Here is a 26,395-nt window from a genome sequence, read left to right on the forward strand (position 1 = left end):
GTCACGCTACGACATCATTCTATTCGAAGTAGATTGCGCGCGCAGCTTCGAGAATGTTAAGCTCATCGTTCGAGTTTCGAGAGTATCGAACTTCGCTAAATAAGGATTTAACGCAAAATTTTAATACAAATGAATAAAACGTATATAATACTACTCCTATTTCGCTTTATACAATTATTTATATAATTTAATATTCTTAAAAAGTAATACATTAATAATATTTTTATGCAAAATCGTACATAATAGTTTCGCAAAATAATAGATTGCCGCATATAAAAATAAATAAGCTAATGATCAAGTAAATATGTATGTATAATTAATAAACACGAATATACATGTATACTAGTTTAGCATTTTTAATTTATTTAGTAAAAAATTCGCACATTTCATGCATTCTAAAAATGTAAAATTATTTACACATATGTTTCACACTACAACATCCGTTGCTAAAATGGAATTTTTGCTGTTGTATTATAAAGCAAATGTTGTAATTACAACTTTAACTCTATAATCTCTGATATATTAAAATATTGGCTCATTTAGTAATTATACCTATGTCGTTTGAAGAGCAGGAATTGTTAGAGATGTTCTGCAGTTTAATTTACACTGATTTTGTTACAACAACGTATAACAACGACTGCACGTATAAAAATCAAAGATTGAAAATTAATTTCATTAATAATCTATAACAAAGAAATCCAATTAGCGTATCTTATTAAAGATCTCTATATTATCGACGACACATTATAATGTGTGGCGACCTTTTACCTCTCTCTATTACTACCCGACCTCTACCGTCTAGGGGGTATTTCTATTCGAAGACGTATAAAAATCGGTTTTTTTTTATTCTATTTTCTTAAATAGCTATATCTTGAATATCTATTCACAAAACTATATTCCTAAATTCGATGAAATAACAAAATTGTAACGGTTTCAGAAGAACACTATTTGACTCTGCTATTACTGGATAATAAACTTTAACAGGAGATAACCGCTTAAAGTTTTAAAATATCAGTTTTTTTTCTTACATATTTACATGAAATAGCATTTTAAAAATATTTAAAAAGAAGTCCCGTAAAAAAATTCGGAGAATTAGCGAAATCATAGAATTTTGAATGGAACAATGCAGATAGCTGAGTAACTTGTTCAAAGAGTTAAAACTTGTTTTTCTCAAAATCGTATTTTTTTAAATTGATTACCATGATGTCTTAAAAATGAATTGATGAAACTTTTTCAAATTTTACACACACGTTAAATAAGTGTTCCTTTATCGTGTAAACTAAAATTATGTCAATATCTGCAATAGTTTTTTTTTATTACCTGAAGAAGTCAACAATTTTATAATTTCTTATTTTCTACAACTGTCATTTTATCAAAGAACGTGTTTATTTGTAGAGCAAATTCTACAAGACCATATTATAGTCATACATAATTTAATTACAGTATACGATTACATATACAATATTTTTAATGACAAATAAGCAATGATGCAATGTCTAGAGATTCGAATCGCATATAAATGTACACCTTTACACATTATAAAACGAGCTAGTTATTTGCCTATATGTGTTTTGCGTAATAAGTAAATGATTCAAAATCCTAAAATTAAACGTAAAATAAAATGTGAATAACTTTTGTAATTTTCAAAGTCTCATATTAATGGAAATTGTTGAAAGAGTTCTCAGAGAACAATAGAACTTTGAAAATACATATTTGAACGGATATAAGACTTTGGTCACCTAAAATCATTTGTTCAGCTCACGCTAACTCCTATCAAACGATAGATTTATCTTGTAGCTATCTAGTTCGCGATAGGAAGTGTTATACGAAGACAATAAAATAAATGCGACACTGTATTTAATATTCCCATCTAAATATACTTTATTGCTAATTACTCGATATATAACACATTAGCGTATTTACAAATTCGGTACCCGAAAATATATATATGTATGTATACGTGAGCATTCTGTTATCATCCGAGGGAGCAAACGCACTTGCTTTTATACAACAATGAATAGCCGCAGTCGTAGGTATCAATTACCAATCATACTACTAATAATAATAATAATTAAAAGAAAAAACATAACAGCGATCAATAGTCGATAAATAAATCGATAATGACAGTAACAATAAACACGCAGTTAAGACCTAGGCTAATGTCGGGCTTCGAGCGCTAATAATAGAAGGGCATTCTCTCTGTCTAAAGATACAACGCGAAGTAGCGCTTCAACATAACTCTACGCGTGGCGGAGAGAAAGAAGAAATGAAAGAGGACAAGGAAGTAGTTGCAAATCGATACACGTTTCTTGCAAATAGGGAACTTTTCGTTCAACGATCTTGCGAAGCCTAGAACGACAAACTTTCATGAGTAACACTCAGCGCTGGACCTACCACAACAGAGAATAGAGTTTCGTATGAGACCTTCAACCGACTCGTTCATTCAACTAATTACAAAAAAAATAAAAATAATAACAACAATAATAATAATATTAAACATTCACGCTACCGTTGGCAAGCTTCATCGAAACTCAATCTCACGTCTCTTATAATGATACTATTTACAATCCCGCGTACCTGCGTCGAGTTATCAGTCTTACGGCTCTCAAGAGAAAATTGTACATTTATATTGTGGGTGTATGCATTCACGTGCTTGCGTTCCTTTTTGTTTCTCTTCAAATCTACACCGATTGCGAGACAATAGGGAAACTAGTTCGAGCGAGTGGCGTGTGTTTAACTAAAACGTATTCTCGAATCACGGATGACGCCTTTTTCCTTTGGTCGTGCGCTCGATTTCATCAATTGAAGCATTCTTGTGAAAAGTAGTGCAAGTGCCAAAATTGAAAAATTTTGTCTTTTATTTAAAAAAAAAACGTTATATGCGCCACGTTAAAAATTAACATTTTTTAATTTTGGCACTTGCACTACTTTCCACAAGAACGCCTTAATTATAGTTGGAACGAAATCATTTGATCGTTCAAGACACTTGCGAAGCTTTCCCTTCCAGCTACATTCGTCTACATTCTTATCCTTTCACACAAAGCTGCAAATCAATCTTTTACTTTTACTGAAAAGGTAAATTGGGACGCAATGGAAGCCAAAATCATATCTAGCTGAGTTTAGAGCTTAACAAGTATACAATTTTGATCAGTCAATTGATTTTGTTACGGTTAGAGTATAATATGGTATAACTAATGGAAGATGTACAGTATGCGCTTCAGAGAAATGTTATAATGATATTGTTATATCGAAATCATTTGTTTCGATTCTTCACTCTTTAGCTTACAATTTTACTGTACTTCTTTACATCGAGAAAGGAATTCTATCGCTAGAATAACCAATCGTTTTGTCTGAAAGAGAGTCAATCATGATAAATTATTGTTCAGGTGAGTCAGATGCCAACCGGAAGTGGAAGAAGTATCTTCCCGAAGATTCTTTTTTCGGGCTTAATCGGACAAAATAACGCGAACCTAACCAGTACAGCATGCTTTTCTCGGTTCATCGAACTTGTTGCACTTTATGTTAATATATACACACATGTATATAAATATCGTACTCGTTTCATGCAGAGCACGTTGTAATTCATAATGTTCCCAGATAATTATTCCACAAAGGAAATTTTAAATATTCTTTCATTATTGTTCTGAATAAAGAATCGCCCTTCGCCGCTGAAGGCACATCATGAATTACTATGCACTGCATGTATAAAGATAGAAAGAGAAAGAAAAAAGAAGTTTGTTGCACTCTAGAAAATATATCGACAAATCGGTATTTTGCTTATAAATGTAATATTGGCATCATAATCTCTTGTATACCATATACTAATATTAAACACTCGTCGAAGATGAAACTTTCTTCGTATTTAATTCAGTCATTCGAGTGTATTCTTCTGACTCAGTTTATTAACAACGCTCGTTCGTGTACAATATCTGGAATGAATTGAGTACAAGATAGAGTATAAAAGAGAGTTGGTCCTTAATGTAAGAAGATAATCATGATAACAGGGGGGGCACACACACACAGCAGGTAACGATCATCGAATAAGTAGGTCAATTCATTCGGGGCTTTTCGTTGCTGGAATTAACAAAATATTAAATTATAATGAATATAAATAAAATGTCGATTGTAACACAATATCGTCGAGGATTTAAGAGAGATAATAGTAACTTTCGTTGCTGGCAGCCTATTCGTCAAGGAAATCTGTTTTACTAAAACTATACACAGAAAAATTTCGAAAAACGAGTGATGCAGTCGGATCACAATGTTAAGTACAAATGAGTAATTTTCGATGAACACTTTACAGAGCATGGGTGGATCTGTGAACACATCGTACAATAACAGTAACATGAATTTGTATGTTCTTTCATTTCAAAATGAATCTGAAGATCCAAAGTCGTCTCTGGCTGTCCTCCTACAAACTATAAACGTTACATGATCAAAACATGGAGCAATTGCTTAGGAAATTCATCATTAGGTATAGGCTCCATCATCTATTCTAAAAAATTCTCGATAGAGTCACCGACTCTTTGGAAATCGTTTCACGTTGCCATAATTTACAATCAATCTATATACAAATTTTGACTAAAGGAATGCATGAAATAATATGGTGCTTGATGCAAAAGCAAGCATATCTACATACAAATACATCGAGAGAATACTCCAATAGAAGGCTAAATGATAACGAAGCCTAAAGCGTCAAGTGACTCCAAGTACACTAGCGAAGAGGTCTACAACGTCGTAATAGAACAGAAGATTATATGTTCATAGACTCCTGTTTAATATCCAGTAATTATTATCGAGTGGAGATGAATTCCAAGGAGAAACCAGGGATGCTTTCTTTCTGCGAGGGCGGTGCAAAGAATTGACTGAAAAATGATTTGGACCACACGAGATACCGGCTAACTTCCTCCGTTTCAACTCTTGGAAGGTTTCCTAATGCACCCATCATCGTTAGTCTACAATTCGGCGGCCTTTCCCTCGTGTAGTCTTGTCTCGTTTTCTGCAGCCCTCGCGAACAGCAAGTGTGTGTAACCGTCACACCACCGTCCCTGCAAAGAAAATCTCGTTTCCTGAGTATTTGTCTGACATATACGTAGGACAACTTAAAGCCATAATAAAGATTTACACGCGTGCGCGTGTTCCTTGCATGTGTACGAGCCAGTCGTACATAGCGCATCCAATGGTCAGAACATGCATTCCTTCATGCGACAATGACAATAGTATATAGCTCGCTTTTTGGATTCCTTCTTGGAGACAATAAAGAAGAAAGCAAAAGAGAGTTTCGAACTTTGAGAATCGAACTTTGTCCAATTGAGAATAATGAGATTATCACACAGATCGAGGGAAGAACTCGTTCCGAGGCTAGAAAAGAAATAGGCGAAGCAATCTTTTCGAAAATCAACCCATTAGTTTAGTCTCGCAGGAATTGTTTCCTCGATTTTTCCTATCAATATAAATATATATAGTATGTACATAATTATACTGCTTTCATAAAAACGTGCAATTTTTTCGTTGAACCGAAACGTTTAAATCGATAAGATACGCTCATGCTTTCGTAACGGCATTATTAATTCGCGATATTCTCCAGAGAAGAATTTTAATCTCCACTTGAATCCATGGTCGAGATAAATTATTGGTTTGGTGAATATGTACTCTCGATCAGCTCGTTCACGGTTAACATGCAATAAAAAATGGACAACGTCCCGATACGTGTGCACTCATATCCATTTTTAACTTACGTATGTATGTAAGTTGCGAGTTATCGACAGAATGAAAACCGAAAATACAGAAGAAAAACATTAGACGAAAGATAATAGGGAAAGAGTGTGCACGAGTATCGACCTGTCCTCGCTTCATAGCTGGACAACGTGTCGTGTAAAAGGTGCAATGTACAATGTGCAGAGAAATGTCTTAGCAGGCGTGGTAATACCGATACCGATTCACAGAACGGTAACGACCCATACGAAAATGTACTACGAAACACTTTCGTAATACCCTCGTTTCATTATTACCGTGAAAAAGACACAACAGCACCGGTCAGTTAATAATAAGTGCATTCTAAACTCTCATCGGAAAGGGAAACAACCCTCTTCTTCGTTCCTCACAATTGTGCTCGTACAACAACCATCGGTAGGTATCGCAGGTGACTTGACGGTTGCACTTGCGGAAAGTATTCCCTATAGTTGCACACATTGTGTCTCGTATCGACGAGCGGTTCGGTCCGAAACGCGTCACGACAGCGTTTAAAACTTTCACGCGGAATAACAAGACGGTCTCACGCTCTGGAGAAACGCCAGAGGAGCCATACGACTAAAAGTATGTTGACATTTTCCCGCCCCGACTGACCCTTAATCGTGACCGTTTCGTACGGAACCGTTCGCACGGTTCTTTTTCAATTTCTTCGAATCGACTTTGTGCCGAGCTACGCTGCTTTTCCCTCGCGTTATTTACTAAGAGACGAACCCTCGACCCACCCTACCCAATAGGAAACCCATAAAAAAAAAAGAAAAAGTTAGTTGTATCCTTGTAAATTCGTACGACTTTGAAAAGGATCCGAGAAAAGAAGCGTGAGCTAGAGTTAGATATATATTATATATAAAGACAAACAGAGACAGAGAACAGAGAAAGAGTGGGAAATAGAAAGAAGAGAAAGAGAGAGAGAGAGAGGAAGAAAGAGGAATGGACGAGACCAGCGAGATTTGGTCAACTCGAAGATGGAAACTTATCTTGGCGGACATCCTCGGCTTTGGCAGCCAAGTTCCAGGAAAGAGGAAGAGGAGGAGGAAGAAGACGACGATCAAGAAGAAGACGCATGGCGATCTCCGAATCGGCAGCTGGCAGAAGAGCTTTGGAATGTACCATCCACGATGATCGATCACTGCGCGCTCCGCAAACCTGTCGCACGGCTACCGCATTGTTTCTCTTGCATGTGTCTGTTATGCGTACGTGATTCTGCACGTTGCAATCTGAAACGGGAGAAATGAGAGAACTGTAGAAGTTGTCCATTTAATAATGAATTGTTTAAAGACTTAAGTAGCGTGAAGGCCAGCGTCGCTGACCGACGACGATTACATTATCGCATCACAGAATTACGACTTCATCGTATCAGCACGAGTCACTCACAATCAATAAAGTATAAATTGGTAACGTTGCATAAGCAATTAATCATGAATTTTTAATAGGATCTTATCGAACCAAAAGAGAGAAAAGCGCGTGAGCTAAATTCAAATTGCGCGCGTACGAGCCTGGTCACACGTCTGTCGTATGTCTTTCCTTGTTTTCCCAGTTGAAAAGACACAAGAGACACAGAGACACTATGTCTCTACACTCTACAATTACAATCATTCGTCAAATTCGGTGTCCCTCAATAATCGTGTGACTAGACTTCGAAAGAACCTGCTACGTATAAAAAGCGATTGATCAAAAAATGCAAGTGCAATATGGGGGACAGTTCGTTCAAGGTGTTGGGTAGTCGAGATTATCCAGTCGACCCACACGTCTAGACGTCTTAAACTTTTTACAATGCTCACGAGGCGTGGTATGGCATGACTGCAACGCGGCACGATGCGATGCATAGGATCCTGCGCCACCGCTTTTCACAACCACGCCTCGACCGGTATACACAAATACATACATAGGATGTAAGTATGTGAGAGTGCACTTGCGTTTTACGGGGCAATTTGAATGGCACAAATATCAACCAAATAAATTGCTGAAACTCAACAAGAACGTCAATAGGCGTTCAAATGGATTCAATTCTACGTCTAACTAAAACTTTTAGATATTTAAGCGTAAGTACGCTTTGCTGACATTATTTAAACTTTATTGTAAATAGGGGGGAGGCGACATGAATGGCACATTGTAAATATTTTAAAATTAGCGAATCTTCCTACGATGGACTTATATTTGTTTTGAAGCTACATTATAACATGTTTAACCATACCAAATTCAAAGCCACTATCACTGCCAATTTATACGTAACAGTGGCAGATGATTAACTTTTTTCATGAGTTAAAAAAAATTTCTCCTATTTTCTCGAAACGTCTCATAAAGTACTGTTATCTTGGATTCATATCTTAATTATAACATTTAATCACATATTTTTTAAAAAATGATAATAAAATATCAGATATCCATTGCATTATGTAACATAATAATTAAACAAGTTAAATCTCCAATGTCATTATCATATTTATGAATGAGTCGCATGTAAATTTATAGTTATTAAAATATTATTACCCAAATTGAATTGATTTTTAGTTCTATTATTCATATTTTGAAACTATAGATTGTTATTTATTAAAAGGATTATCCTTTATCTCTGAATTAATTTTTTTATTTTTCAAATATATAAACTAATATGAAATGTAGTATAATAACACTATGACATTTATGTAACTTAAAAAGAGTTCAATATTATGTCTGTGATACCTAAGAAAACAATGATTATAAAATGAATACCAATACATTACCTTGTTTTATTACATCATCCCATTCAATATAATCAGTTTACGAATGGGACAAAATGGATTTCTTTAAAACATAAAATATAAAACCAGAAAAGGTTTTCATCACTATAGTAAAATAACTAATATTTCTAATGGTATAAAATAGTACTGTATTCATAGAAAGCTCGCATAGTTTTTTTGTTATTTTATCCTCAAAAAAGTATTCGTTTCATGTCATCTCTCCCCTACATTTCCTTGTAAATAAGCAGTAAAATTTTTTATCAGCTGTCACGGTCATCATGATCATTTTGTCACATTCTTCGAGTACTGTTTCGAATTAACTTTAATAGAACCATCATCATAATTTATTAGTCTGCCACCTGTCACAGCTTTTAAGTTGCGCACTGTTGTAAGTTGATTTAACAATATCACAAAGTAGGTTACCCCTACTACGTTCCTCTAGAAAAGTTTATGCGAAACAATGCTTATTACCAAAACATTACTATTAATGTAACTAATGAACTTTTAACACAATATCAGGAAATCAAATACGTAGATATAAATAGCAATTGGTTTACGTTTTTCTTAAAATTCGGAAAACTAAAGGTTCACAGTGTTAATGCTCGTGTAAACACGATTGAGGGTTTTGTCAACTGTCTTTTGTACACCCAGATGAATTTGGGTACACCATTTATTCGTACACAACCCACACCCCGAGGAATCGTATGAATCAGAGAAGAGTATTTTCAACATTGAGACTACTTTAAGATATCGTGCGCAAGATGCATCCGGCATTTGTCAGTCCACTGGCAGTAGGCCAAGGATTCGACCATGAAAAATCATTCGTGATTTACAAAGTGCTCAAGGCATTCTGAAATTATCACTACTACAATGTAGACACTTATTTCAAAGATATATCTACAATTTTCAACAAGATATAAATGTAGTAATCTAAGATATTGCGACACCAAATGCAAATATTTAGAAAACTGATCGAGCACACGAAGAATCTTTACCCACTTTGTTATTTAATCGCTTTATGCATGTGCACTGAAAAATAAAATGAATGAACATTCTATCGTACAAAACGATAAAAAAGTCAGCGCAATCAATTTTTAAACCACCTCGGATTAACCGTGGAAAATTTCTTGTCAATATTATACCTCGGATTGAATCCATGTGACCTGAAAGAAGTTCATTCGCCCTGGACAGAGACGTAGTCGATACGAATTTATAACGTAAAAGTGGCTTCACAATTGCCTAAAATGATCGCCTACCATATACACATAAAGATTAACTATCCTACCGACATAGAAACCATTCAGATGAATGCGAATAAGGAAGTGGGATGAGATCTAAATAAGACTATGTCTATTTCGAAATAAAAAGGATTCGAAGGCTTCCATCTTAGACCACACAATATACCCTAATAACATATGACCCCTAATTTTTTGTCTCCAACTTACTAAATCATCACATATGTGATCGTGCAAATCTTCCTCTATTTTTTAATCATCTTGTATATTCGTTAAGGTTCAGTCGGGTAAACGCTTAGCAAACGCTAGCTTTAGGGCAACAAGAAAGGAGAAGAAAAGAGACGAAGAAGACGAAGGAATGAATGTATCTTGTCACGCATGGTAACAACCTTTAGTTAAGACGATTAGAGTCAGGCGACTTGCTGGTCGTGGCTGTTATCGTTCGTGGCAAGGCAGATTGTTATTTATAGAGAGAAAGTACGCGTCTCGCGTGCACACACACAAAATCGGCTGCAAGAAAAAGATGTCTAGTTCCTCTGCCGAGTTTTCGACTTTAGAAAGCAGTATCCCTCATAAAAATCGCGTCGCGATTCGAATTGCTAAATTATTTCGACTAGTGGAGATATTTGTAATTCAGCAACAGCACGAGGTCTCCATCCCTTCTCTTCTCTCCACTTAAGTTCCTTCTTCGCAACGTGAGCAAGGGCAAGCCCATAAAAATTCGTATCTTACGATCACGCACGAACGTGTGTACGAAAACTTGGACCGGCAAATTCGTATTCAATGAACGATGTGAAACGACACATGAATTTTTATTCTTTTTGTGTTTGGGAGATAGATAAATCTTCTAGTTTGGTGAATAAATTTTGAATCTTACGAAAGGATTTTTACAATGGAGCAAGCTTCCGTAATACAAAATTTGGAAATCAAGTAGCATTTCTAGATTGATGGAAAATAACCATGTTGAGAGAAACAGATATAAAAGACACAAAGATCCGAATTTTATCAGCATGACGGAGAGAGACACGTAACAAGATTGTCTATTTTATGATTATCGTAATTTGCCGAAGAGGATTTCCAGGTAAAGACAAGACTAAATGCCAATATGTTTGTCATATGTTTATCCTCTTGATATTAATCCTCTTGATAAGGCGAAATATCTGTTACATGGCTGATAAGGTGGGGTCAGTTAAATGACAGGTGGATCACGCGTCCTCATATTTACGTCATTGGTAGATCGACTTATTATGAAACCGTAAATCACACAATCGCTAAAACTGAATGGTAATCCACGTCATTCTGACTTCACTTTATCGTATCACGGTTAACGATTACGCCTGACACGTTCACAGTCCACTAAAGAGACATCTACCAACTCACCCCTAGATTTAGGAAGTCGATAGAAGCTTCAAAGAATTTTTAGAAATATATGAATTTTTATATTGCTGTTAATATTTCTATATATGAATTCCTGAATCAGTAATTCAATAAGAATTTAATGAAAACATCGCATCATGTGGAGTTATTGCTGTTACAACCATTTCGATCCACATATTGGTCAGAAGACTATGAATGTGTTAAACCAGGGTTGAACAAATTACGCTATCTACTTTTGTGTGATTCATAAATTGAGAGTAATTTTTGCACGTCTAAAATATTATTTAAAAAAGTAATTCTATTCGCCTCATTAGTAAACAGATATGACAAATGGTTGCACTCATAAGAATATATTTTAACTTACGGAGAAATCGTTTATGCTCTAAATATTTATCTACATAATACTCTGGATCTGAACTCTTGGTTCCTAGAGCCTAAAGATATCTATTTCACATTTTATACAAAAAACTGCCGAGCCCTGCGTTAAACCATTGAAAAATTTATTAAATAGCAGCAAACGATTAATCGCAAGTTAGTGGCAATGTAACGCAGGAATTCTTGATCGAATTCAGGATCGGTATCACCGCGGTGTAGAACAAGATCAACTTACCATAAAAGTAACGCGACCGGTGCCTCCTTTCCCGTCTGCTCCGCGCTATCGACCTCCAATCGTGTCTCTCCCATCCGTGCAGCAAGCTTGTCCTTCTAAATCCAAACTGAATAGAATCTTGTACACTGTTCATCGCTCTTCCCTTCTTTCGTCAATATTCTCTTCTCTGTTCTCCTGTTACTGGGCGCCAGTCGTATAACACACGCTTCATACGACGACGGTCGTGTCCCCCGTGTGTCGTGTGTGCGATATGACCACCTCGTCCCGCGTGGTCTACGCCTCGACAATTAACCAAGTAGACTGGAAGAATTCGTACGACTCCATACATCGTTTGATGAGGGTACCCAAAGACGAACATTCACCAGTATGGGGCGTCGTTTGCGAGGTGCTGCCAAGAGGCGAACTCGCTCCACGTGCGGATGTTCGCTCTTGTCGCGTCAGTGATTCGCGGTATGTTATCTCGTAAGCCATTACTCGAGAATCCGTCGCATGAAGTCGTTAGAATGTCGTATCGTTTTGGAGGTGCTCGAGGCTGTAACAGAGGAATCAATAGAGAGGCTATTTTCACCGAGCTACGGAATAATTGGCAATTAAAAGACTTTTGTCGGAAGTTACATTATGTCGTGGCAGTGTAGAAGCGTTGTCGTGTGGTGTCCTCTACCGTGTATGTAGTTTGTATGTTTTACGTGTATTACTAGGTAAAAAGAAGCCTTCTTTCTTTTTGTGTAAAATGTCCCCCTATAGCAATGCTTTCCATAGAAACTGTTGTACAGCGTTCCCATTGGCGCCGAACGTACACACCTCTAACTTCTTTCGTACTATAAAGTTCTTTCCCTCGTTGTTATCCCAATATTCTTTGCCATCAGTACGATACCGTACACAGAACTCTACCACGTTCGACTTCAGCGGTAGGGTCAATCGGAAACGAAATGTGTCGTAGAGAATTAGAGCTGGGGAGCCTGGTTGTTCGACGTAAGTGCAGTGCACGTCTTCGTGGGTCTTCCAAGAATCGTTACTCACTCTGACCACGACCTCCTTGTCATACGCCAGATTACGCACCTTAATGGTGCCCACCAGACACTGTTCCGACTCCCTTATTATCACGTTCTCAAGGCTCACGTTTTCCTGGTCAAGTTTTCGTCGAAAAGCTAAGTAATCGCTCGCTGGCTGGGGAAACGTTACTTGCCAGGGCGACGCGACTTCCGTGGGTTCGTCATTATCTATCTTCGGATGAAGCAATCGCCCAGTTAATCCGGCTAGGTATGCCGTACTCCAAAGTGGCGGCACATTGCTGGGCTCCGACATTACACGAACCTGTTGAAAAAATCATCAAAAAGGGGACCTTTAACTTTCAAGATCTTATTCGATTCGAATATTTCAATACTCGAGAATTTTAAGATTTGAATATTTGAATACCTACTAGAAAATTTTGAATATTTAAATAATGGAATATTTGAGAGTTTGAAAGTTAGAAACATCTTGTTGTAAAAAAATAACAAAAAGTGGTAGGGATATCAAGCGTAGCTATAATCCAGAGTGGAAATCGTAACCATAAGCTCTTTTGCAGTGTTAAACTGTAGATACATTTTTCGAAACATCATGATTTCAAGATATTAAGTTCGATATGAAACTTCAAATCCGTACAATGTATACAGAAAGTTAAACAACAGGAAAATGTTCCTATATCTATTTTCTTTTAGAACTATTGACAAATCGAGGATGACTCAAGGTAATAGATCAATTAGTAGTTACCTGAGTCAGGGGACGTCCTCGGTCATCGGCAAACACCACCTTCTTTTTCTGTTTATTACTGCCATCGTTACTGTTCCTTATGCTGTCTATAGCCAGAGAACCAGACGAAAGGCATGGCCTTATCCTAGGTGGCACCGATCTGCTGGCAATAGTCGGTGCCGTTACCACCAAAGGGCTGTAAAGTAGTGGACTGTATACTGGAGGGCTATGCCCCAGAAGCAGCTCAGCAGGCATCGCTATGGAACACATTTAGATCTGAAAGAACACAGAATTTGATTACATCATTAACGAAATTTCATCATCCACTTGTACTTATATTATAAAGAAGAATAAGAATTTGTTCGCGCCAGAATTGGAAAGGAACGTCTTTAAACGAGCATTCGAGTCCTCTAGCACCTGAATTATTTGGACTGCTGACAAATTCTTTCTCTCGCGTCTAATATTTATAGTCACGGAAACTTTTATACAACAATACAACATCGAACATTTTAAATCTTGGGAGATTCTTCGAAGGTTTTCGTATTGGTTCATCGCTAAGCTTCCTAGTCCCGAATTGAGTAACCAAGACGAGGAGTTCGTAGCTGTCGCATTGGTGAAATGACAGCTTCTGATACTTCGACGGTCAGGCGCCAGATCTTTAATACTTTGGCGATGCCCTAAGACGAGTGCCAAAAGCTTCGTCGGCAGGATTAGAAGACCACACAATATCACGTGAATCATTCACTAGAAATTGATTGCCCTAAAACAGACTGTGCCTTTACACAGATGGGACAAATATTTGCGGATATAACGATCGCGTGGAAAAAAACGAAGCGAAAGGGGCCTAAGTCCATCTATACGTTCGAATGAAACTTTATCTCTGGGTTGCAGAACACCGACTCGTATTGACCGACTTGCGAGCCTGGGCAAGTTTTCCTTTCCAAATTTAAAACGGGATTAGAATCTCGTACGCGTTGCGATTCAAAGAAAGTAAGATACACTCTTCAATTAGATAACGTTACTTAACTTATTAAAACAAGCAATAATGAGGAGTCACGGTCCCACACTTACATTATCAACCAACTATGACGTATCAATGTCTCCCTGACAAACAACGCTGGTCAAGTACGATACTAAAAATATTCTCGACCTTCTGCTACCACCTAGGAGTGTTAATTGATCAAAAAAATCCTATCCAATCACTTAATTGCTCTCTCTTAAAGGATAACACGTGTCGCAGATTCCGTACGATTCTCTATCGCGGCATGAAACCTTTTGCGCGTTAGAATAGGTGTTCGTAGTCATGTTACGCCGGGAGTGGAATTACGACTCTTAAAGTGTGGCGACACAGTAGTCTCTTCTCTCGTCCCTTAAGACTCGCTCGCGAACCAGACCCGTCATGTACCAGACCGGAACCAAACAAGCACACGGCTTTAAGACTCAACCGGTATCATGAATCGGATGTTTCGAGTTTCAGCTACTTGAACCTATCGTCCCTATGGACAGCCGTTTCTATTCTGCGAGAATCTTTACAGCCGATTTATCGACACGCGCACCAACAACAATAGGGTTATCGTGTTCCAATGGAAAGCATGCAGATACCATGGTATCGTGCGATTTTCGTAAACAGATTTCTTGCTTCCGTTTAGTTTCCGATGACCCCCCTTCACCCCTTAGCAAGGAGACAATCACTCGTTATTTTATTTAAAAGATCGATGGTCTAAAAAAAAAATCGATGTTAGGAGTCATCATTAATAAAAAAATGTTCCTTTTAAATGTTGAATGTTACAGGAGAGACGATGTGTTATGCACAGTGCCTGCGCGGTGTCACGTATGTATAACTAGGGGTAGAGGTCAGCGCGAACGGTCGAGCATTGTTTATCATTACGCGAACGAGGCTCCGGGGTCAAACTGTTTGGTCTGCAAAACCGAACAAAAAGGGAAAAAAGAGAAAGAATAACGTTATCGCAGCGTTTTGCATAGTCCAAGGTGACACTTTCGACTTATGGTTCCGCCGTGCGTGCGAAGAGCGTGTCTGTGTCTTTTGATTTGTACGCCCCCCTCTGCCCCTATCTCGATGACAATTCACTTCGTTAACTTTCTAACCTGCGATCGTCGGCACAATGACCAAAACAATCACGAGGATGTCGAACGCGCTCTTCGATTCAATGTCAAACTTCTAGAAATTTGTGCGCAATAATTATTATGCAGCTGATAACTGATTAAATATAAACGAATAGTTGCTGCACAGTGGATGGTAGAACGAAGCTTCGAATGGATTCTAAGTGACTGATTTTACGTATCGAAACAGTATAAGACAATTCGGAGGAAAATTTATGTCCGAAGGATTTCTGTGAATTCTAGATGTACATTTTAATAATTTTAAGCAAGAATGATAAATATTTCTGAAAGAGATATATCATACTTTCCATTTGAGATTTTATCGCAGGTTTATCAAGATGACAATTATTCCTCTTACCAGTTTTCAGCTTAAGCTACCATTCACACGTGTCCTCTAAATTTTTTTGATAGCAATCTTTCGACGCAAAAATTGTTATCTCGTCTGATAAACTAGAGATCACTACGATCTCTCTAAACATCATATTGTTGGTATGTTTCCGTTTGCAAACACGAAATGATTATTGTCACGAGTTTATAGCGTAATCTTGTTTACGAGAGAAGAATCTAACAATAAGTAAACTAACATCAAATAACAAGTGCTACTCCAGATTAAAAAATATTTTGCCCTCTAAGCAAATGAGTCGTTAATAACACAAACCTATGATTGATTCTATTGCGACTAATTAAACTGACGATGCATCTATGTATTAGAATACAGAATGTTTTTAATCGATTCTAATGTAAAAATGCAAATATTTATAGTAGTCCCAGGCTGAAGGTTACATGCACTACAAAACTCTATTTAACCTGTTAAATATTATGATACACATTCTTTCGAATAATTATTAAAGTATAATCTCTGAGTTATAATCTCTTCAAATATTTTTTTCGAAGTTCATCAAATATTCATGTCAAGCTGTAAGCATATATGTAGTATTGAAAATTTTCCCACATCTTGCTCTTATCACATTCTTTCAAATCTATAAAGAGAACCATATCTCTCTTATCAATTGTGAAGAGTTAAATTTAACCCTCAGTAGGGTGTCAGTATTATGATATAATATGGTGGAATCTCTGCAATTCCAGCATGAAAAATGATTAATGGTACTAAGTATATACTAAATTGATAACTGCAGTTTATTAATATCTGCAAGTTATCCATAGACATTTCTTGTACTAAGCATAAAACCTCGAGTTAGTGGAAATGTACGACCCCAGCATGTGATTATGTAGATATTTAGGAATCTATTTATAGACGAATACTCATACAGAATATTTCCACGGGCAAGTTTACATGTATATGTACGACCTATCGAATCCTAAGGTTTATTAATAAAAAAAAAAAAGTAGACACGCCATCTAAAAACAGACCGCCTCGAAAAAAGTGTTGCGTGAGAAACTCGTCGAATGATGTAACAGTGTTGCGTGAAGCAAATCGCAAACCATTTACGACGTACACGTATCGCGTACGTAGGAAAAGTACGCAAAAAGAGGAACGGGATCATGTCCGTGAATTCGACGACGAAAAAATTCCCTAATCGTACTGAACTGGAGGCTGATAAGGAACACCCGTGGGTAGATAATCTTCAGTCACGGTCTCGTGGCGATGCACCATTTCATCGTGATATTTCATAACGCGACGGGAAATTAGCCGACTACAAATGAATGCTATAACTATTGTGAATCACGGTAATGTAGGGGACACGACTATCGAGATAACGCTGAACCGTCTCTCTCAACCCAGACGAAACAGAGCTGATTTGAACGATTTCCCACACGTCTGTCTAAGCAGCGCGTATCTTCGTTCGGCTACCGATATGTCTCGAGATCGCCTCTTTGTCCGCCACTTTCAACTTTTACGTAATCGACAATTTGGCAGAGGAAATCGAGCGATATCGCGGCGAGTGGATCATAAACGATGAGGATTCTCTGTAATAATAGAAAAACTATGCTCACGTTTTGTGACTCGACGAAGAAAATTGCGCCGTCGTTACGCTATTTCGAGCATACCCCTGGTTATAATTAGCCTAGCGCATCGTCTCTATGCGCTACATGTACTTACGCTCAGCTCAAACGAATCTGGCCCCACCGACGCTCTATCTCTTTCTTACACGGGAGACATTGAATAAAAGAGAGGGAGATAAAAAGTGTCGAGTGAGGCTAGAATCGTTTGAGTTGGCTGTACATCGAGACACGTTACGCCCTTGGAATCCATCCAATTGTCTGACTTGTAAGACACATATAAACGGAACCGCTTTTCTCGACGAAAATTGAGGGGGCGAGGTACGGTCCACTCGTCGCGACCACGCGCTCTTCAGACAGGAAAGCGTTATGTCGCTTTTTCGATACCGGTTTGTCAACCCTGCAGGCGAGTATATACACAACTTGTATGCATATAGATACAGGTTCTGAAGGCTTGGATACAGAACGCGTGAGATCTAGCCACGAGACGAGCCACGTGCATCGTACACAAACTGACTCTCGTTTGTGGTATCTAGTCAACGAATGGGCTGCCTAAAATAACGGCGCGATGGATCGGAAGGAAACTCGATCCTCTTTTACTTCTTCCTTGACTCTAACGCTATTTGATTGAATAGTACACTAAAATAGCACTATACAGGGCAAGTCAATAAGAACTATTATTTAACCGTTCTTCAGCAATTATTTTCTTTACCAACACTGTTAGCAGCATGGGTCGTTTATGTCCATCAAAGATATTTTTTGATGTTCTAGACATTTAAAGAATTTACAAAAATTCTGTCTTACATTCCAATATTTCTAGAATGTTCTCGAATATTTTTCGTTACTAATGTTACATCATTTATTTTCGTTTTACTTTAGTTTTCATGAAAAACTTCAAGAGAATGATAAGTCTTGGGCCATAAAATATCCAAATTACTGATGAAGGATTAAAATAACTTATCTAACTGTATTAAAAACAATTTTAATTGAAGTATATTACATTTAAGAGGACTTATCGTTGATTTCTTTATGTTGTACACGTATTCATATTTTCTGAGATATCATGGTAATTTTAATTTCTTCAAGGTCGGTAGATTCTTTTTATTGCTGTATTACAGCCAATAGAAAGACGAATTCAACGACCCATAAGTTGACGAAGTTGGCCCTGGACCTCTAACTCAGACAAATGATTGAGTATAATTGTGTCACTTAGTTTTATTGTTTCTATGACGAATAATTTTAGATAGTAGCTCTTATTGATTCACACTGTTTGATATAGTAAATTTAATTTTCCCAGGAGTTCGTGTCACGGTCTTTCCTAGTCCATAAGTTACGCACATATGTAAATTCCAGAAATTTAAACATTACACTTTAACAAACTATGCACATAATATGTAGAATACAAATACCTATATTTTACGTATTAATTCTTAGAAGCCATAATTGTATTGTAATCATATCATGTATTGATTAAAAAATTTCTATGGTAAATAATAATTGTAGAAACAGAAAACATAAACAAAATATGTTTATTCCTTCAATATTATGTTTGTGTTTCTATTCTATCGCAGTTATTCGTAATATTTTTCAGTGAAACAGAAAATAAACAAACAATTATTCTCCTCATTTTATTTCTACAAAAGAAATTACGTCACGACAATTTGATGTAATTTTAAACAACTGATTATTTCAAAAGTATTCGCTAGAGTGCTTAATCGAGTGGTAACCAAAATTAGAACTTTTGTTTGAATTGATGACATATTATTCTCCTAAAATAAAAATTCATTGAAATCGAGTGGAACAGTACACGCGAAACGAACACGTTCCCTGTCCGCGAATATCATTGATAAAATATTTTTAATGCACGCCGAGAGCGATTACAGGAAATTTATATTGAACGGACTGTTATCTGGCGGGCGTTGCGGCAAAAAGTAGCATATTTCAACAGAACGTTTCAATTATAATGAAATTCACTTCTATTGTTGTTAATTACTATCAATCGTCTCTGATAAGTGGGGTCGTGGGTTATTAGGAGTCACGTGCGGAACTAGACTACGACTAATCCGATAAAGTCGGAAAATATAACAAGTCCTTGACTTATCATAGGCGACAGAAATTTCGCAAAATCGTATGTACAGCCGGAAACGTTGACAACTGATAACGTTTTACTCAAACGATACAATTCTCTACGAGACAATTAATTAACAGTAAATTGCCTCATTAACATTGACAACATGGCATAAGATGAGTATGCGCTTGCGATTCCATGAAAGAACTGCAAAAAATAAAACACGTCCCGATAGGTCACAATGGGAAATGCCACGTGACTTCGATATTGAAGCGAGATACTGAACCGAACATAGGAGCAAAAATGTGTATTGGTTGGAAAACATAGCGTGACTTCTTGGTCATCGGGTTGCAACCGACCAACGCTCACAGATAAAAAATGACTTGTGTTATTTCGGATAGATTTCGATGCGCTTCTTCATTGTATTAATTAACCACCGATTAACTAATCACGGCAAACTCGCTGCACCGAAAGAGATATATGTTAATAGTGTCATCGGTTACTGTTACGTTACCGGACTGTGATCCTGATATTGGCGAACACTTGCAATTACGTATGTATTTTTACTGACGAATTGCCCACTTGTATATCTACCCCTTTTAGAATACAATATCGATACGGATTATGTAAACTGCTTTTATTGCGTAATCGATCGATAACGAGCGTCAAAGAGCAGAAAAATGTATATGTATGTTTACATAGACATACACATGCATAACAGAGTGGAAGATACACGAAGATACGGGGCATCGGCGTGAAGTTAAACGGGGAGGGGAAGTACACAACATTCGGAGACCTTAATGATTCGTTGCAATCTTTGAGTATGCCTGACCTATGATAATGATGCGAGAATTCGTTCCTAACTGATCATTTTGGAGCGATTATAATTGGAATTGCATTAATAATAATTTATCTCGGTTCACAGCTTATCTATTACTTAATATTGTGCGAACGAGGACTTCGTATCGATGAAATTGAATTTTTTGCCAATACAAGAACCTCCGTTATCATCGAAAGGTTAAATGATCAACAAACAACTAAAGAACCTTTTTTTTCTCCTCTCGTATTCTACACGCAGAAATTCGCAGCAGTTATTTACTCGGTGAAATGTAAACATTTGGTTAAAAGAAAAGATTCCACTGCCGACGAAATTTTCGTAACCAACCGGTTTACCTTTACTTGGCACAAAAAAAAAATGGGAGAAAAAAAAAGGAGAGGAATAGTTAAACGCCATATAGTACAGATATAGAAAGGAGAAACCGGTTTGCTAAATTTGAATATCTTCCTTTTATAACGCGAATTTCTACCGTCTAGAAATTATACATACATCACGAATAACAACCTTGACGAATATGTGTTAATACTTTTCCATCCTTGAGCGATCTTTTGTCCAGCCAAACTCATGATAAATCATTATATCCGATCCCATACATCACGAGGCAGAAAGTTTAAAGGACAAGGCAATTTAAAGGTACATACAAGCGATGGCGAGCACTAAAGGAGAGCGCAGACTCCGAAGGTCTTCGGCACAGGAAAAAAACAAAACACTTACAATCGACTAAGGGCTTAAACGAGCTGAAAAATAAAACGAGGCAATTTGAGCTAACAAGACATTTCAAGCCATGTCCTTTGGTCAAATAAGGGCTGGGTAAATGAGTTACTAGAATCGCGAGGGACCATAAACTTTCTCCGCGTCATACGCGCGTGACAACCGCGTGCCTTCAGCCACGAGTCGAGCACGCGCGCGGTACCGTAGGAATATTTCGAAAAATTTTATCAGAAGTGTGACAGCACGATTGACAACGTTAGCCGCCGTTAGAGAGGCAATGCGCAGGCAAGCGAGCTCTCCGAGACCGGTATTTTTCAGCGATCGAAGGCGCCGCTGAGGTCGGATCCTCTGCTGTTATCGCGTCGCGTTTCTGGTTCGAAGCAGCCCGATAACCGACATATCCTTGCCGACTCGCTACACCCTCGAGCGCGGAATCTTACCGGACAAAGTTTAATCGCCGAAACCATAAAGAAGACGCAACATGTCGCGTAGATCGCGCGAGATGCCTTTGTGTACCCGATAAAGGGAAAAAGTGTCTCGAGATAAAACGATTTCGACGCCAATGGTGTTTGACGAGCGTTCTTCGTAGAGCACGAGTGCCAGGCGATTATATCTGGATGAGCGTGGGGCACGGGAGAAGGGGGGAATCGATTCGTTTCGATCATTTCTCGAGCACTACTTTCGTCGATAAGCGTGGATCTATCGACGATCTCGATACAAACGACACTACTAATGAATGTGATTGCGATCTTGATTTGAAACTTGTATCGATCGCGCTCTAAATTGCCCACAGACATTCGATTTTATCGAATGACAGAAAGAATGTGTCTGGGCGGGCGATCAATTTTTTCAGAGTTTCAAGAGTGCATGACTGGCTGACCCCTCTCCTCGCTGATAACGAGAAGACACGATGCTCAAAGATACGGGACGCGACACGATTAATGAACGCACGGAGCACTGTAATGCTATATTTACGCGGCTGATAAGGACAGATTGCTCGTTTAGAATATAATTACTTTGCGATACATCGGGCACTTTGCATGGGCACAGATACCCTTTTGACTTTCGTTGATTTGTATGTGGAACAATAAACTACAGAGACGACTGATACACCGTCGCAATACGGTGCTAATATAAACCGCAGTGTCACGTGCGCGGTAAATATGCACTGTCGTAAATAATTCAATGCATGTTCCGTGTCCCTCGTTAATTCATTCTAATTAGTGCAACGAATTTTTTCCTTTTTATATATCACTTTATTAGTTCGAATTACATAAGATCGCTTCGAGAGAAACAAAGCAGATAACGAGACATGTATCTGCCTATGTGAAAGTTGAAGTCGTAGGGCCTTGGAGGGCAGCACTGATCTATCTCAATTTGAAGAAACTTATACGCCATTAGCGCATCCCGAGAAATTCTAAGCAGAAAGGAATTCGACCAGGTTCAAAGGTGTGACATAATATCATTCCTGAGTCACGTGTAAGAATGAGTCTCCAAACTAAACGGCCTACACTTTTTAAAGGAGCATCTATGTATATGTTATATAAGCTGCAGGAGGGCGACAAACTCTGGCGTGCGTTCACCGCGATACGCTGCATACTTCTTTCGAGACTTATCAACCGTAACGACTACGTGTTGTACTTCTCTCAGTGACGTGTAGGAAGAAAAAATTTTTAGAATTACAGACCTGTCATAGGCAGGTATTTTTCGGTCATTGACTTGAATTTTTAAATTTCGTTAAACGTAGCAAACACGTTACGCTACCTTCTATCGCAAACGCAGTATGTGTTGGAATTTTCATTATAGGTAGAAGTACTTATGAACCTCATAAAAAGTTTAAGTACCACTCAATTCAACTAATGATATCGATAAAAACCAGTTTCATTTTTTCCAGCATTTCATTTTGATACTTATGTTTAACTCTTTGTACTCTACTGGTGCGCCTAAATGCATTCTATGAAGGTAAAATGTTAAATTTCCTACTGCAAAGGGTTAATGTTATACTATTCTAAACTAATAAACAAAATATAATAGAAGTTTACTATGAATGATACGTAATTTTAACTCGTACCTCAGCTGTACGTCCAACTAAAAAAATATTATATGCTCGAACAGAAATGCGACTTTGCTAGTAAGCATATATACAGCTAACTTTCAGGTTTGCAATAGGTCAAATTGATAGTAAATTAGTATTAGAGCGCATTCGCAATTAAAATATGCCTCATAACTGATTGCTCATTCGCAAACTTTTCACAGCGTTCATAGAGGACCGCTGTAACTAGGGTCTCTAGAGCAGATACGAATTGCTACTATTTTCTCCAAGCTTTCTCCGGAAGTGCATATGTAGCGATGCATGCGTGGGAATTGTACGTGTAAACGATTCGTCTTGTGTCACAGGACTCAGTGTCTCTAACAATAAGTAGGCGTTCAAGAGAGACGAGTGACCGGAAAACGTGCGTATTTATGCGGGGGCATGAGAGCACGCGGGCACGCGGCCATGTAAAAAGCGAACCAGAGGCATTTTAAAAGAGCAGTCAGGCCGGTTGTAAGAGAAGAAATCTCTTACTAATGAGCTTCGAATGTGTTATATACTGTTGCTGTTATTTTACATTTCCTTTTCATTCTAGGAACATCGTCAGGAATAGAAATTTAATTTCTATTTCTATTTTTGGAAAAGTATAAATCCGAAACATTTGTAGGAAATGAATCGTCGATTTTTAAAGTTTTAATTAAATCGTAAGAGATACAAGATGTGTCAAGACTTTGTTGCTCCATTTTTGCCTTTGAATGCGTCTACAAAATTGTAAAATTGTAATCATCCTAATCGTAAATCTTAACATATAGATATCTTAGCTTCAAGACATTACTATTATAAAATAAAGATAGATTGGACACGATGTCATAAGACATTTTCTGCTCCAATTTGGATTCTCTGTAATTCTTTCTTTGTTCTTTTTTCTTTTTAATATTTTAGCAATTATAACTGTACGTACAAGATAGTTGTACAACTGAAATATTCCTCCAACCTTTTATTTAGAAACATGAGTAGTATAGGAACGAATAAGTCTGGCTTTACCCATAAGGCAGGAGACCTCACAGAGTGGAAGCTGTGGAGTTTGCTCTTACTACTGGGACTCCAAACACGTAAAGGAATTTTTTTTCGAAAGAAGCATAAAATCCACAAAGCATGCCTACAGGAATGTGTGTTACTATAAATCAATTTGATAAAATAAAAAATTTTTTACAAAATGTTAAGTTCGCTCTAAATATTTCAAACATCTCGTATTAAAAATATACTAAACATTCTTTAATAATTTAAAAGTTTCTGTACGGTTCATCAAACATAAGATATTTTATAATTGTGAATAAAGTAGATACAAAACTATTTTACGCCTTACTTTGTATTTTAAGGATCCCTCTGGGTCACTATTTGACAGTAAAAAATTGGAAAAGAATTGTTGCAGCGTCGTCTAACGTCGCTGACGAGTGACTAACGAATGTACATTAAAAAGTCAAAGGAGCAAGTCGTGAGCAGAGCATTTATTTATTGTTTCCGTTGTGCCGTGAGGTCAGGAGCCAGCTCATCAGTCCCTCGTTCGCGTTATTCAAAACGTCGTAGATTAAACAATAATGCTGCTAATAATGCTCTTCCCGCCCCATAACTTCTAATCGAGCCGAGTCCATTTACTTTCTTTGCCCGACGATAAAAGCGTTTCCATGAAAGACAGATATAACCGGTGCAAGCCTTTCTGGAGCTTTCATTTCGCTCGCCAATCTTCTCTCGCTTTTATCAACTGGCCGTTATCTCATACACGTGTTTCCCGCGGCTCAGCGTGCATGCGCAGCCGCGCGCGGGCTTTTCACATCGTTCTTCAAATTTAAATACGATTCTAACACGTCGATTTCGACCAATGGTCGCGATATACATGATCCATGATAATATGCCACGATAAAAGCCGCGCGTAGCTTTTCTATGTTGAGTCCGTGACATTACTCGTGAACGTTATCTAGCGTTTATTTGTAAACAAAGAAGTCTGGTTCACGCGCGAATGATAATACTACCAACAACGACGCGAACTATAAATGAACTTTATCGCGTGCTTATAGTCTCATAGTGCATACTGCAATTGTGCAACTGTACGCATTCCCGTTACATAAGAATTGTCGCAGATGCGCAACGAACACAACGCAGCGTGCACGGGCCATTACGATATAAATCGATTAGAAACAATGGAAGACGCTCAAGTACGCGATTTGATTTCAAAATTCCTGAAATACCGCTGCAAATACTACCACTACTGTATATTTAAGAGCTCAACACTATCGCTGAAAAAGACGTTGCTCGGTCGGTAACGAGAATTCTATAGAAAGTAAAAATAAACAGGGCAACTACTTACGAGTTTTTTGTCAACTAGAGGATCGCTTCACCAGCAAGTGGGTCGAAATGAAGTCAAGCTCCGCTCCTTTCCCGTCTTCTCAGTCCTTTCCTTCAAGAACGCACAAACTGTTCGCTTCAGCCTGAACTTCGAGACGGCCAGTGATTAATATCTTCGGTTTTCAACGTGCGAAAAGCTGATTCCCAGCGGATCTTCTTTAGACGATCAAGCACATCGCGTTACTCTTGTGAATTTCTCGCGCGAACACGAACCAAACACGATCGAAACGAGATGAAACGAACGCAAAGGAACCAGCGGTGTGATGGGGATGGACGGGTTTCACGTAATAAAAACGACACAGTGCATCGATTGTGTCGATTTCGGAAGTTTCACGTATTTCTGTTCATTCTCTTTTTTTTGTGAGACACTTACGGATTATTTCCGTGGAGGCTCTTTCTGTTGGACGCAAAAGAGGATTTCGAAGTTCCTCTGTGGTTGGGTCGCCGGCGCGTACCACGCGTTCTGACCTCCTCCCCGGTCCGACTGCGTCTGAAAGTACCGGCGTAAGTGTCATCCGACAGCACGTCGCCGCACTTGGTATCCCTCCGAAAGGCGCATGCGTTGCCTCAGCCTCGTGCGATTCACGTGATTTTGATGGACGGACGAATCAGGGGGCTGTGTGTCCACGTGTTTGCGCTCTTACACGATGCTGGCGACAGACTCGGTCTTTGAGCCAGAAGTTAATAGGAACCCAAAAAAGAGCGAGACAACGATCGCTAAGCCATACCGGTTTTTACCTTAATTTTTATGACGAGTCTTGCCCAGCCACTCCATAAAAACGAAATCTGAAACGCTGATAACACTATGGCACCATTCCACCAATGCCAAAATATGTACA

The 26,395-nt window shown here is 38.0% G+C and overlaps 1 protein-coding gene across 6 annotated transcripts; it reads right to left on the minus strand.

Annotated features, from left to right (window-relative positions):
- Positions 1-1,852: 1,852 nt before the first annotated feature.
- Positions 1,853-26,045, minus strand: Gbs-70e (Glycogen binding subunit 70E). 6 transcript variants are annotated; one of them, XM_076384019.1, is made up of 6 exons: positions 25,930-26,045; positions 25,519-25,639; positions 13,443-13,697; positions 12,492-13,004; positions 11,691-12,222; positions 1,853-6,965 (listed from the first exon to the last, which is right to left on the minus strand). In XM_076384019.1, the coding sequence occupies exons 3-5, from the start codon at positions 13,689-13,691 to the stop codon at positions 12,049-12,051; spliced, it is 936 nt and encodes a 311-aa protein (XP_076240134.1). In that variant the 5' UTR covers positions 13,692-13,697; positions 25,519-25,639; positions 25,930-26,045; the 3' UTR covers positions 1,853-6,965; positions 11,691-12,048. The 6 variants fall into 6 exon arrangements, with proteins under 6 accessions (XP_076240134.1, XP_076240135.1, XP_076240136.1 ...); XM_076384020.1 differs by having other exon boundaries at positions 25,519-25,712; XM_076384021.1 differs by having other exon boundaries at positions 25,519-25,709; positions 25,930-26,034.
- Between the last annotated feature and the right edge of the window lie 350 nt (positions 26,046-26,395).

The sequence above is a fragment of the Calliopsis andreniformis genome, chromosome 9 (genome assembly GCF_051401765.1).
Source record: "Calliopsis andreniformis isolate RMS-2024a chromosome 9, iyCalAndr_principal, whole genome shotgun sequence".
Lineage (NCBI taxonomy): Eukaryota > Metazoa > Arthropoda > Insecta > Hymenoptera > Andrenidae > Calliopsis > Calliopsis andreniformis.